This window comes from Salvelinus fontinalis, chromosome 37 (genome assembly GCF_029448725.1).
Source record: "Salvelinus fontinalis isolate EN_2023a chromosome 37, ASM2944872v1, whole genome shotgun sequence".
NCBI lineage: Eukaryota > Metazoa > Chordata > Actinopteri > Salmoniformes > Salmonidae > Salvelinus > Salvelinus fontinalis.
In genome coordinates, this window is record NC_074701.1 from 20,374,711 (window position 1) to 20,387,205 (window position 12,495).

A 12,495-nucleotide genomic window follows, 5' to 3' on the forward strand; every position below is an offset into this window, starting at 1 on the left:
AGGTGGGAACCACACACGCTGAGATCATCCCTTCACCTACTTTGCGTCTCACAAAGACACGGAGATTGGAACAAAAAATCTCAAATTTGGACTCATCAAACCAAAGGACAGATTTCCTCCGGTCTAATGTCCATTGCTCGGTTTTCTTGGCCCAAGCAAGTCTCTTCTTCTTATTGGTGTCCTTTAGTAGTGGTTTCTTTTAGTTGTGGTTTCTTTTGCAGCAATTTGACCATGAAGGCCTGATTCACACAGTCTCCTCTGAACAGTTGATGTTGATATATGTCTGTTACTTGAACTCTGTGAAGCATTTATTTGGGATGCAATTTCTGAGGCTGGTAACTAACAAGCTTATCCTCTGAGGCAGAGGTAACTCTTGGTCTTCCTTTCTTATGGCAGTCCTCATGAGAGCCAGTTTTATCATAGCGCTTAATGGTTTTTGCGACTCTACTTGAATAAATGTTCAAAGTTCTTAATTGTCCGTATTGTCTAACCTTCATGTCTTAAAGTAATTATGGATTGTCATTTCTCTTTGCTTATTTGAGCGTTCTTGACATAATATGGACATGGTCTTTTACCAAATAGGGATATCTTCTGTATACCAGCCCTACCTTGTCACAACACAACTGATTGGCTCAAATGCATTAAGATGGAAAGAAATTCCACAAATTAGCTTTTAACAAGGCACACCTTTTAATTGAAATGCATGAAGCTGGTTGAGAGAATGCCAAGAGTATGTAAAGCTGTCATCAAGATAAAGGGTGGCTACTTTGAAAAATGTCAAATATAAAATATATTTTGATTTGTTTAACACTTTTTTTTGTTGGGTTGCTACATGATTCCAAGTGTTATTTCATAGTTTTGATGTCGTCACTATTATACTACAACGTAGAAAATAGTAAAAAAAAATAAACACAAACCCTTGAGTAGGTGTAAACTTTTGCCTAGTACTGTATATACTGTACGTATAGGAACTCAGTCGGGGTCTTAACTTACTGTTGAGCGTTAGATTAAATAATACACAAGGTGCAATTTTGAAATTTGGTTGTTCATAAGTAGTCACTCAATTAGCCCATGCCAGCTATTTATTTATTGGTAAGTTAGTCTAGCGGCCAGCTATCTAAACTTGTAGTACCAGGTGTGGGGCCCATTGATCATCAGTTATCATATACAAAATTGCAAAAATGTGTCTCTCCGCCTCAAGGCAACATGAGTAGAATTGCAGGAAATTAACTTTAAAACAATTTTTTTCCCTCTTCACTGTTACGAGGGAACGCCGCTAAAACGCTCACACTAAGGGCTTTGATTCAGTCAGATTGCATAAATACAACACTAATGACACACACACACACACACACACACACACACACACACACACACACACACACACACACACACACAGCCAACCAGTGAAAGGCCATGCACAGACGTTGGCCTGTTTTTATTCTCTACAGGATGACTCAGTCTTACTCACGCACTTGTTCACTCACTCGTTCAGTCCGCTTAAAATAACTCTCCCTCTTACTCACACACACCTTCTACTGGGGGAGGGGGTGACATTGAAAATGAATGATATCACACCAAAGCTAGTGATTTCAACTGCTAAACAACACAGCACCACAGGGGACCTCCTTCCCTTTTTATCTATCCCCCGTTTCCTCTTCGGTCCGTCTTTTCCTTTACACGTAGTCTCCAGCGGTAGCCAGGGAAACGTAGGAGTTAAAGTAACAGATTTTCCCCAGTCTGCTGTGATGTTGCATGCAATCACTTCTGCGTGATGAGCCAATATGCAGTGGGAAAGAAGAGGGGGACAGATTGGGAAGGGAAGAGGGGATTCTGCAGCCTGTCCAAACCCCTCCAGAGCTCTTCTCCATCGAGTTGTAGACTGACATGAAGGGTTCCTGCCTGGTCCCAGGTCCAGCCAGGCCATCTGCACCCCTCACCATGCCCACACTGGGCCCCCTGCTTGGGCCTATAACGGACCGGACCTTCAACTCTGGATATCTAAGGCTCCTACTTTTTGTCTCTTGTTTGCATTTTAGAAGCCATGTTCTTGCTTAAGCCTCTGAAAGACCTGCGGGCTAAGAGAAAAGGTACACACTCCCTCTGGTGTTGTGCTGTACTCTGTGCGTATGTGGTCTCTCTGTGTGTGTTTGTGTGTGTCAGCTTGAGCTTGTTGTGTGTTACCCTTTCAGTGGATGCAATATGGTCTTTGTTGTGTGTGCATGTAAGAGAGAGAGAGTGTGTGTGTGCGCACATGGGGGTATGTTTGTTGTGGAAGAACACGAAAATACATTCTTATTTAATGTTTTCATTGTCATCTCTTTTTCTGCCAGATCTCTGTTTGTGTTGCTGTGAGGCGATACTGCCTATTTGTTGAATTAAACTGTGCCTGTTCCCATTTTCTTTCCACGCTGGATTCAGCAGCGTTTCTAACTGGGTCAGTTGGAACAAACACATTACCTCCAGCAGAACTGACCGTCTGACAGCCATGTGGTTTCAGACTTGCCCAATCAGCTCTAAATCAGTTATTGAGGAAATGTGGAAGATAGGAAGAAGTAGCTAGATCTACCACATTTTGCACTCCTGTACTGCAGGGTTTCCCGGTGCACGTTTTGGTTTTAGCCGTAGCACTACACAGTGGATTCAAATAAGCTTGCTGATGACTTTGCTATTTGAATTAGCTGTGTAGTGCAACGGCAAAAACCAAACCGTGCAGCCAAGGGGAGCCACAGGACCGCGTTTAGGAAACCCTACTGTACCGTCTTCATTTTTCAGAGAAAAGGGGAGTCCCAGTCAAAAGGCTTATCATGTATATTGTAGCCCAGCTTCGGCCAGACCTTGTCTGAACATATTTGACCTACCATTGGTTTGAATTGAAAGTATTGTTAGAAAACACCCCTTAAACCACAACTCCCTTACCACCCCCACCCCCCTCTCTCAGGTAAGCTGGCAGAGTGGGGCGCTTCTGGACCAGAGTCCAACAGCAGTAGTCATGGGTCATCCTCCATACTGCCCAGAATGACCTCTCACTCCAGCGCTAACACAGAGCAAGGTAACCACCACCTCAGCCCAACCACACATAAATGTTACTGTAAGACTCGACCACACAATGACTAGGTATGTAGTGGCCAAATCATATCCGCCTGCCCACACTAACATGGCTATCTTTGAATTAGCTACACAGTCCAGATAGGGTTGTGCCATTGTTTTCCCTGTTTGTGTCTAGTTGTTATGGTAACACCTGTGGTGGTGTTGTGTGTAGGTGAGACGGAGGGGATGAAGAGGGACCGGCGGGTGCGTCCGTTCTCCATGTTTGAGCCCACTGAGGTGCCCGCCTCCTCCCTCCGCAAGAACCAGAGCAGTGACGACCTGGTCAGAGACGCCCAGGTAAGAACAGTGCAACTGAACCAAAATGGCCGCTTAGCTGCTTTTACTGCAGATTCAAAATGGCTGGTGTCCAGGAAGTTGAAAACGTGAACTTTAATTGAACTGAATCAAATACCTGCCGACCTTCCTACCAACAGCTTAGAGTAGTTTCTCCAATGCACACACACATACAGTGCCTTTGGAAAGTATTCAGACCCCTTGTCTTGTTCCACATTTTGTTACATTACAGCCTTATTCTAATATTGATGAAATAGAAATTAAAAAATCCTCAGCAATCTACACACAACACCCCTTAATGACAAAGCGCAAATTTTTTGCAAATGTATTAACAATAAAACACAGACCTTATTTACATAACTATTCAGACCCTTTGCTTTGAGACTCGAAATTGAGCTCAAGTGCATCCTGTTTCCATTGATCATCCTTGAGATGTTTCTACAGCTTGATTGGAGTCCACCTGTTGTAAATTCTATTGATTGGACATGAATTGGAAAGGCACACACCTGTCTATATAAGGTCCCACAGTTGACAGTGCATGTTGGAGCAAAAACCAAGCCGTGAGGTTGAAGGAATTGTCCGTAGAGCTCCGAGAGGATTGTGCCGAGGCACATATCTGGGGAAGGGTACCAAAAAAGTTCTGCGTCATTGAAGGTCCCCAAGAACACAGTGGCCTCCATCATTCTTAAATGGAAGAAGTTTGGAACCACCAAGACTCTTCCTAGAGCTGGCTGCCCGGCCAAACTGAGCAATCGGGTGAGAAGGGCCTTGGTCAGGGAGGTGACAAAGAACCCCATGGTCACTCTGACAGAGCTCTAGAGTTCCTCTGTGGAGATGGGAGAACCTTTCAGAAGGCCAACCATTTCTGCAGCACTCCACCAATCAGGCCTTCATGGTAGAGTGGCCAGACGGAAGTCAATCCTCAGTAAAAAGGCACCTGACCGCCCGCTTGGAGTTTGCCAAAAAGCACCTAATCACTCTCAGACCATGAGAAACAAGATTCTCTGGTCTGATGAAACCAAGATTGAACTCTTTGGCCTGAATGCCAAGCATCACATCTGGAGGAAACCTGGCACCATCTCTACGGTGAAGCATAGTGGTGGCAGCATCATGCTGTTGGGATGCTTTTCAGCGACAGGGACTGGGAGACTAGTCAGGATCGAGGCAAAGATGAACGGCGCAAAGTACAGAGAACCTTGATGAATACCTGCTCCAGAGCGCTCAGGTCCTCAGACTCGGGCGACGGTTCACCTTCCAACAGGACAACGACCCTAAGCACACAGCCAAGACAACGCAGCAGTTGCTTCGGTGCAAGTCTCTGAATGTCCTTGAATAAGAGCCCGGACTTGAACCCGATCGGACATCTCTGGAGAGACCTGAAAATAGCTGTGCAGCAACGCTTCCCATCCAACGCGACAGAGCTTGAGAGGATCTGCAGAGAATAATGGGAGAAACTCCCCAAATACAGGTGTACTAAGCTTGTAGCGTCATACCCAAGAAGACTCGATGCTGTAAAAGCTGCCAAAGGTGCTTCAGCAAAGTACTGAGTAAAGGGTCGGACAACGTATGTAAATGTGATATTTATTTTTTATATATATAAATACATTTGCAGAAATTTCTAAAACTGTTTTTGCTTTGTCACTGTTGGGTATTATGTGTAGATTGAGGGGGGGAAAAACAATTCATTCAATTCTAGAATCAGGCTAATGTAACAATGTGAAAAATTCAAGGGGTCTGAATACTTTACGAAGGCACTATGTACCTACCATACAAACACATGTACACAGTACACCTTTAACAGGACATTTGATCCCCAATGGGGTTTTTCCATGCAGAACTTTGAGTGGAAGCCTGTGAGTATTGCGGTTAAATGAGAAGTTGTATTGTAATGGGTTAACTGTAATGTAATTATCATGAACATTAACTCTTGGCATCAGGAGTGTGTGGGTGGTGTGTGAGTACGATGTGAGTACCTGTCATCTAATCAGCTCCTCTGTCTACTCCTTTCTCCAGTCTGCTCCTAAAGCTGCAGTCAAGGTGCCCCCACCCGTCGCCAGCAAACCCAAAGCCCCCAGTTGTGCACCCTATGGCAAGCCAGGCCTCAACACCGGTACCTTCCCCAAGGCCAAGCCCCCCAGCCAGCAACAGCACCCCCAGGAGGCGGCCAAGGCCCGCGTCCCACTGCCCCCCTCCCAGAGCCAGACGCTGCCCCTGCCCTCCAAGCAGGACCCCCCTCTGGCAGCCACTGTAAGACCCTTCACACCAGAGCTGCCTAAGGACCTGAGCAAGCCCCAGACCCTGGCAGCCAGTTCCATCTACTCCATGTACACTCAGCAGCCCACCCCAGGCAAGCCCTACCCACCGGCCATACAGGGGTCTCTCAACAGGAGCCAGAGCCGAGGCAACGGATTTGTCAGTGGTAAGACTACCTTCTGGTTCCTCTTCATTTCCTGTTGACTGTATCTAGACTACCGTCTGTCTGGAGACATTTGTCTATTTCTCTAAAGAATGAATGAATGAAGAGGATTGATTTCGCAATATGACTTTGTCAATCAAGGCCGTTATGTGAACCATGGCTCCAAAGCATTTCACTGAACACCAGTGTACTAGAAACAGTGTTGTCTGCTCTTGTTCTTTTCTCTGTTCTACACTGACTGGTAGATTAACTCCTAACAGAGACGTTAAAGCAGGCTGACGTCAGTCCTATGCTATGTACCTAGGAAAGTACAGTGATTCATTTAGCCAACGGAAAGGGTCCCGACTCAGAACAAGCTGCAGTTAGTGAATCTATTTAAAGATAATAATCCCTGAGGCATGGCAACCGTTAAATAAATCATTAAAGCAATCTTCCTCGTCACCCTGTTAGTGTTAACGGGTTGCACATACACAGATATGACTGACTAAAGTTAGGTTTGTAATGAGTTAGTCTCAGCCCTGTGGGATTTCTCCCCTTGAGTGAAGCAGAGGACATGAACTCTCTGGAGTCTGCAGCGGCCAGGAAAAATGTGTGGTCCTAGTTATGATAAGATGATATACGTATAGGATATTTATTTATTTATTTATCCATTATTTTACCAGGTAAGTTGACTGAGAACACGTTCTCATTTGCAGCAACGACCTGGGGAATAGTTACAGGGGAGAGGAGGGGGATGAATGAGCCAATTGTAAACTGGGGATTATTAGGTGACCGTGATGGTTGAGGGCCAGATTGGGAATTTAGCCAGGACACCGGGGTTAACACCCCTACTCTTACGATAAGTGCCATGGGATCTTTAATGACCTCAGAAAGTCAGGACACCCGTTTAACGTCCCATCCGAAAGACGGCACCTTACACAGAGCATTGTCCCCAATCACTGCCCTGGGGCATTGGGATCTTTGTTTAGACCAGAGGAAAGAGTGCCTCCTACTGGCCCTCCAACACCACTTCCAGCAGCATCTGGTCTCCCATCCAGGGACTGACCATGACCAACCCTGCTTAGCTTCAGAAGCAAGCCAGCAGTGGTATGCAGGGTGGTATGCTGCTGGCATATATAACAAGAACCTAGAGTTTTTCCTGGTCAGGTCACATGATCAGAAGAAGCTCTTGGGTCTTTCTGACAGTATCTGTGTCCTAATTTGTAAAAGTGAGGTATTTAGTGTACTTGGAGACTTCACTAAGAGTCAATAAGGCCAGGGTGCACGTGTCATCCCTGCCCTGTGGATCTCCCTCAAGGCAAATCCACCAACCTGACCTGGCTGACGCATGTTGACACACCACTGCTCAGCCATGCAGTCAGGAGAACCGCCTTCTGTTACACCGCTCATCCTCAAACACACATCTTCACATAGGCTACTCCCACTATAAACATTTTAAGCTGTGTGTTGCCTGCCTCAACAACAATAGATTGAAACGTTATATTTTCGTCAATCCTTGTCCTGGAGTGTTGTTGTGTACCAGCAGGAAAATAGGTTGTCTAGTTGATTGTATTTTCAAAGACCACTTTAAAGTCTGACCTACTCTCTGTGTGTAGTGTACGGTAAGCCTGTAATCTCCGGTGGTGGCCCCCAGCAACCAGAGAACCCATACGGCGAGCAGCGGCACTCCCCAGACCAGCCCTCTGAGGTGGACCACGGGGCCCAACAGGGCCCCCCCACCGAGGGCCAGCAGGGGGAGACAGAGCGCACCCCCCGTCCCCTCAGCCCCACCAAGTTGCTGCCCTTCATCTCCAACCCCTACCGCCATCAGAGTGACGGGGACCTGGAGGCCCTCAGGAAGAAGCTGTACAACGCCCCGCGGCCCCTGAAGAAACGCAGCTCCATCACAGAGCCCGAGGGCCCCGCAGGGCCCAACATCCAGAAGCTGCTTTATCAGAAGACCACGCTAGCTGCCATGGAGACCATCCTCACCACGCCCACCACACCCGAGGCTGTAAAGGAGGAGGGAGGGGCGTTGCCTGGTGTTCCAGGTGCCCAGATTGTTGGGGAGAGAAGCCAACCGGGAAGTGTGAAACTGGAGGTGCGTGAAGTCCCTCCTCCCACCCCTAACCACCTCCTCCCACCCCCAGCAGAGCAGACTCCCCCACCAGCCATCCCAGAGGGAGACAGAGAGGAGTTCACGCCCCCTCCCCATCCACCCCACCCTGCCCCTCGACCTGACCAGCCCCGGTTCCCCCCACCGCCCCCTGCTGCTGCAGGCATGGAGGAGCCCAGCCCACCCAGCCTGCACCCTCCTCCAGAGAGTTTCATGGAAGAATTCCCCCCCTACCCTCCACCACCCTACCCCAGCGGGGCTGAGCAGGAGATCCTGGGGGAGGACACCTTCAGCATGCAGGCACCGGAGGTCACAGGACAGGTCACATTGCCACCGGTAAGGAACCTCATTTTAAGTGCCTTCCATGACACCCATAAACACCAGCCCACAATCAGACACAACCTTTCTACTTGCTGCAAATAGCTTTAACATCACAGTCCTAAGCCATATTAACAATAGCCAACTGTACTATACTCTACAGTACTGAATGTGCCTCACTTGTTGTTTCTCATGGGATTGTCCTGACTGTTCAGGTTGTACAGTACATGTTCACCTGTGTTGACCTCATCTCGCCCTGGCTAGCTACCCTCCACCCTCTCACTGGTTATATAAGCACAGTAATCCTGACCAAGTATAGTAGAAAGTGGAACCTGTTCATTATGTCCTAATCTGACACAGAATGGCTGCATTTCAGTAAGCATTCACATTCCCTCGTCCAAAGGTGACATTGAAATGAGATTTGGTTAATTTCTGCCCTGTAAGTAAACAACAAGCTGCATTCCATTGTTGATCCCATATAGGCAGGTTTATTAGTGGGGTCCTACCCTTTGGAGTTTTGATGAGTGGTCTGACTAATTTTTGCCTCCCAGTTCTTGCTCTCTGCCACTAAACCCAATGGACACCTGTTAAGACCCAAAAAAGGGCCCTTTCTTTCATGTGGCCAGTAATAGCTTATAATCTGGTTGTGTAATAATCGTGATGTTTGGTAAAACCTTAGTTTGTTTCATGACTGGTTTGGCTCTGTTAGTCAGATCAGTATTGGACTAGTTGCAGAGGGAACAGGTCCCTTCAATCTTGAGTAGATTCTGTATTCATTCAAAGGATACTCTGGATGTTCATTTGAATCGTTTATGCATTGCATTCAGTTTCTTAATATTTTGTGGATTGGAACCCATTTAGATGAACTGCAAATAGATTTTTCTATGCGACACACAAAGACTTGCACAAATCAAATCCATCCAGACAGAGATGGGACAGGACACTAGCGAACACCCTCAGACACTTCCTCGTGAGAGCGTGTCATCGTGGCTGTGCGATATCATCTAGGTGTGACGTTGTGTAAAAAATGTACTCCTCTCCGTGTGTCTGTACTAGGGGAAGAGGACCAACCTGCGGAAGACCGGCTCCGAGAGGATCGACCACAGCATGAGGGTGAAGTTTAACCCCCTGGCCCTGCTCCTGGACTCCTCTCTGGAGGGAGAGTTTGACCTGGTCCAGAGGATCATCTACGAGGTAACATTTCTTGATGTATAGATACTGTAGTGAATACTGTATCATATTTCCTGAAATGGACCACTAAGGTCTTAAAAAAAAAAGCCTTTCACAGAGGAACAGTGTTTACAAGTGCTTGTGTGTAGTGAAGAAAAATGTGTAAGGTGTTTTTGTAATAGCAGGTTAGCATGGTAGCTGGTAAACCATCGTACTCAAAAAGTTTAGTCTTAACGTTTTGTAGTCTTAGCTGATGATAATTTGTATCGAGTGTGTATTGTGTAAAATGTGTGTTTGTAAAGTGAGTTGTAAAGATCCACCTCTCTCCTGTCTCAGGTGGAGGACCCTAGTCTTCCTAATGATGAGGGGATCACAGCCCTCCACAACGCAGTCTGTGCCGGACACACAGAGATCGTCAAGTTCCTGGTCCAGTTTGGTGTCAACGTCAACGCAGCCGACAGCGATGGCTGGTGAGTGGACTCTACCAACAGCTCTGATTCTGACCCTCACAAAAGCCAGCGAGGGAGTCTGACTCGTCTAACTTGAAAGTATTTTTTAATGTATGCTTTGTTTTTTCTTCCTTTCTCCCTCTCTCTCAGGACTCCCCTGCACTGCGCGGCCTCCTGTAATAACGTGCAGGTGTGTAAGTTCCTGGTTGAGTCCGGAGCAGCGGTGTTTGCTATGACCTACAGCGACATGCAGACGGCAGCGGATAAGTGTGAGGAGATGGAGGAGGGATACACCCAATGCTCCCAGTTCCTCTACGGTCAGTAGTTCAACAGCTACTGGTTCAATAGCCTTGAGTGTTATGTCTGGGGAAAGTCTCTGTTTCTCTTTGCATAGAAGAGACAGTGGGCAGTGTGGGTGTTGATGATACTGTGATGGTGTATTTGGATGCACACCTGTAGGTGTCATCTGCATTTGGCGTTTGTGTGTATGCGTGTATATTTCTGTGTGTTCTTGCTCCGCTAACACCCGGTCTCCTCTTTCCTCCAGGTGTGCAGGAGAAGATGGGCATTATGAACAGGGGCGTGGTGTACGGCCTGTGGGACTACAGCAATGACAATTCTGATGAGCTGGCGTTCCACGAGGGAGACTGCATGACCATCGTCCGCCGAGAGGACGAGGACGAGACCGAGTGGTGGTGGGCGGGCACGGGCGACACGGAGGGGTACATCCCTCGGAACCTTCTGGGGGTGAGTCGCACTGTGTCAGAACTGCATTTCGTCAAGTTAAACATTTTACTGAGTAAATTTCCATTAAGATGTTGATTGGTTGCTAGTGTTCCAATGTCTCTAAGGTGTTTGTGTGTCTGCTTTCTCAACAGCTTTACCCAAGAATTAAGCCCAGACAGAGAAGCCTGGCTTAGACCCCCTGTCAATCCTGAACTGTAAATATATCAGGAGGCATGGACACTGGCTGCATCTGATTGGTCCAATACCTCTCCTCATCTTCTCTCCTTCATCTGCTCTGATCTGTGAAGTAATATGGGGGAAGGTTGATATGACTGAAATGGAGCAACAATTGAGATGCAGATCCACACAGGCTTTATTTAATAGGATCGTACAAGGAGAGGCCAACAATCACATGAAGAAACGTTGAGACCAAACCACATGAAGGATTTTAAGCTGACCCAAGAACACTACAGACGGGCCTATGACCACTGACTTTGGCCCATCTGAGGCACTTTTATATACCAGGACAAGAGGTTTTAAACACTTATTTTCCCAGACCACTGTGTGTGTATAAGACACTAAAGGCATTATGTTTCTCTACATGTTTGTCGTATCAAGTATCTGCAGTTATAGATATTGATCAGAATGTCTGGGGATAAATGTAAAATGGAACAAACAGTATTTTTATGTAGAAAGGTGATTCTTTTTTTACACTTTTACATAGTTTTTAAAACTGTTATTCTTTCATTTTAACCTCGTCAGAAAGAGCTGGAGCTGAACAATGTGTTAGTTGAGTGAATGAATGAGTGTAATACATGATGAATGTGATGAATTCTGTATGAACAGGTATTCTGTTACCATGACAATTCCTGTGTGGGCTCAGTCTGCTTTTGTCATTTCCTGTTTTTAGTGACTGTGTCCCACTCAGTATAACTACAATAGAAGCCCCATGTTTCAGCATTGACCCTACTGTACTGGCAAGGGTTAATGTCTGAGTGTCTACTACTATTACCACTGTTCAACTTATCAAACTGGGAATGAAATGATGAAACGTATGTTTGGTTGGTTGAAATGTAGCCGATACCACTGTTGAATGAGCTATTGCTTTTGACTCTTGTTCTTCGATGATGCTAAGATCGAAAATATACTGTACCACAGGCTAAGTGAGCAGATATAAGCAGCACTCGTTAGTTTTCTCAACGCTGGCTTAATGGTGGAGATATGACAAACAGGTAAGTACTATAGTTATTGTGCTATTGTCACAGTAGACATTCCTCGGAAACTGTGACATCACTAGTGAAATCCACGTGTCATCTGTTTCTAAAATGGCGTCCCTGCATTTAAATGGACCATTTAGCCATGTAGGACGGATGATAGGGTAAACTTCAAGGGACCTTATTCACACGCTATGTAGCTTGGCTTGAAGAGTAAGAGATGGTAGAGATTAATGCTTACAATGTCAGACAAGGTGTCTTTCTTTAAAATCTCTAAAGCAAGTTTAATGAAAGCTTATTCATGGTAAGGAATTCTGCATCAACTCATCTCCACCCATACCATTGTCTATTCAACAGATGGATTTATTTTTGTTACGTTTTATTATCGTTCTTTTTTGTTTTGTCAAACTATAACCTCACATGTAGAATTGTAAACATTTACAATAAAATACGGACGTTCCGGATCCGGTGGCATGCATTGAAACCTGTAGTCTTTTCGTGGCTTTCTTTTGAAAATTATAATGACTAACAGACTTATTTCCTAAAACTTGTCAATACTAAACATCTTATTAGGTGTGGGACATTCATTGTGTGACTAGAAATAAGTAGCAGGTATATTACGCTCTGGCAGCTGGAAATTGTACCTCCACAATTCAACTCTGGGAACATGGCGGCTCTCAACACCAGACCATGGTACATGGTTTACCAATTGATACAGAAAAC

General features: G+C 46.0%; 1 protein-coding gene across 3 annotated transcripts in view; it reads left to right on the forward strand.

The window, feature by feature from the left end:
• LOC129836336 (apoptosis-stimulating of p53 protein 2-like) overlaps nucleotides 1-12,256 on the forward strand; it is a 50,560-nt gene extending 38,304 nt beyond the window's left edge. For all 3 annotated transcript variants that reach the window (XM_055902371.1, XM_055902372.1, XM_055902373.1), the window contains 9 exons: nucleotides 2,942-3,052; nucleotides 3,263-3,387; nucleotides 5,398-5,803; nucleotides 7,396-8,231; nucleotides 9,270-9,407; nucleotides 9,720-9,853; nucleotides 9,983-10,149; nucleotides 10,380-10,579; nucleotides 10,711-12,256. In XM_055902371.1, coding sequence (XP_055758346.1) covers nucleotides 2,942-3,052; nucleotides 3,263-3,387; nucleotides 5,398-5,803; nucleotides 7,396-8,231; nucleotides 9,270-9,407; nucleotides 9,720-9,853; nucleotides 9,983-10,149; nucleotides 10,380-10,579; nucleotides 10,711-10,752 — 2,159 coding nt within the window. In that variant the 3' untranslated portion in view covers nucleotides 10,753-12,256. The remainder of the gene's footprint in view (nucleotides 1-2,941; nucleotides 3,053-3,262; nucleotides 3,388-5,397; nucleotides 5,804-7,395; nucleotides 8,232-9,269; nucleotides 9,408-9,719; nucleotides 9,854-9,982; nucleotides 10,150-10,379; nucleotides 10,580-10,710) is intronic.
• Nucleotides 12,257-12,495: the final 239 nt, after the last annotated feature.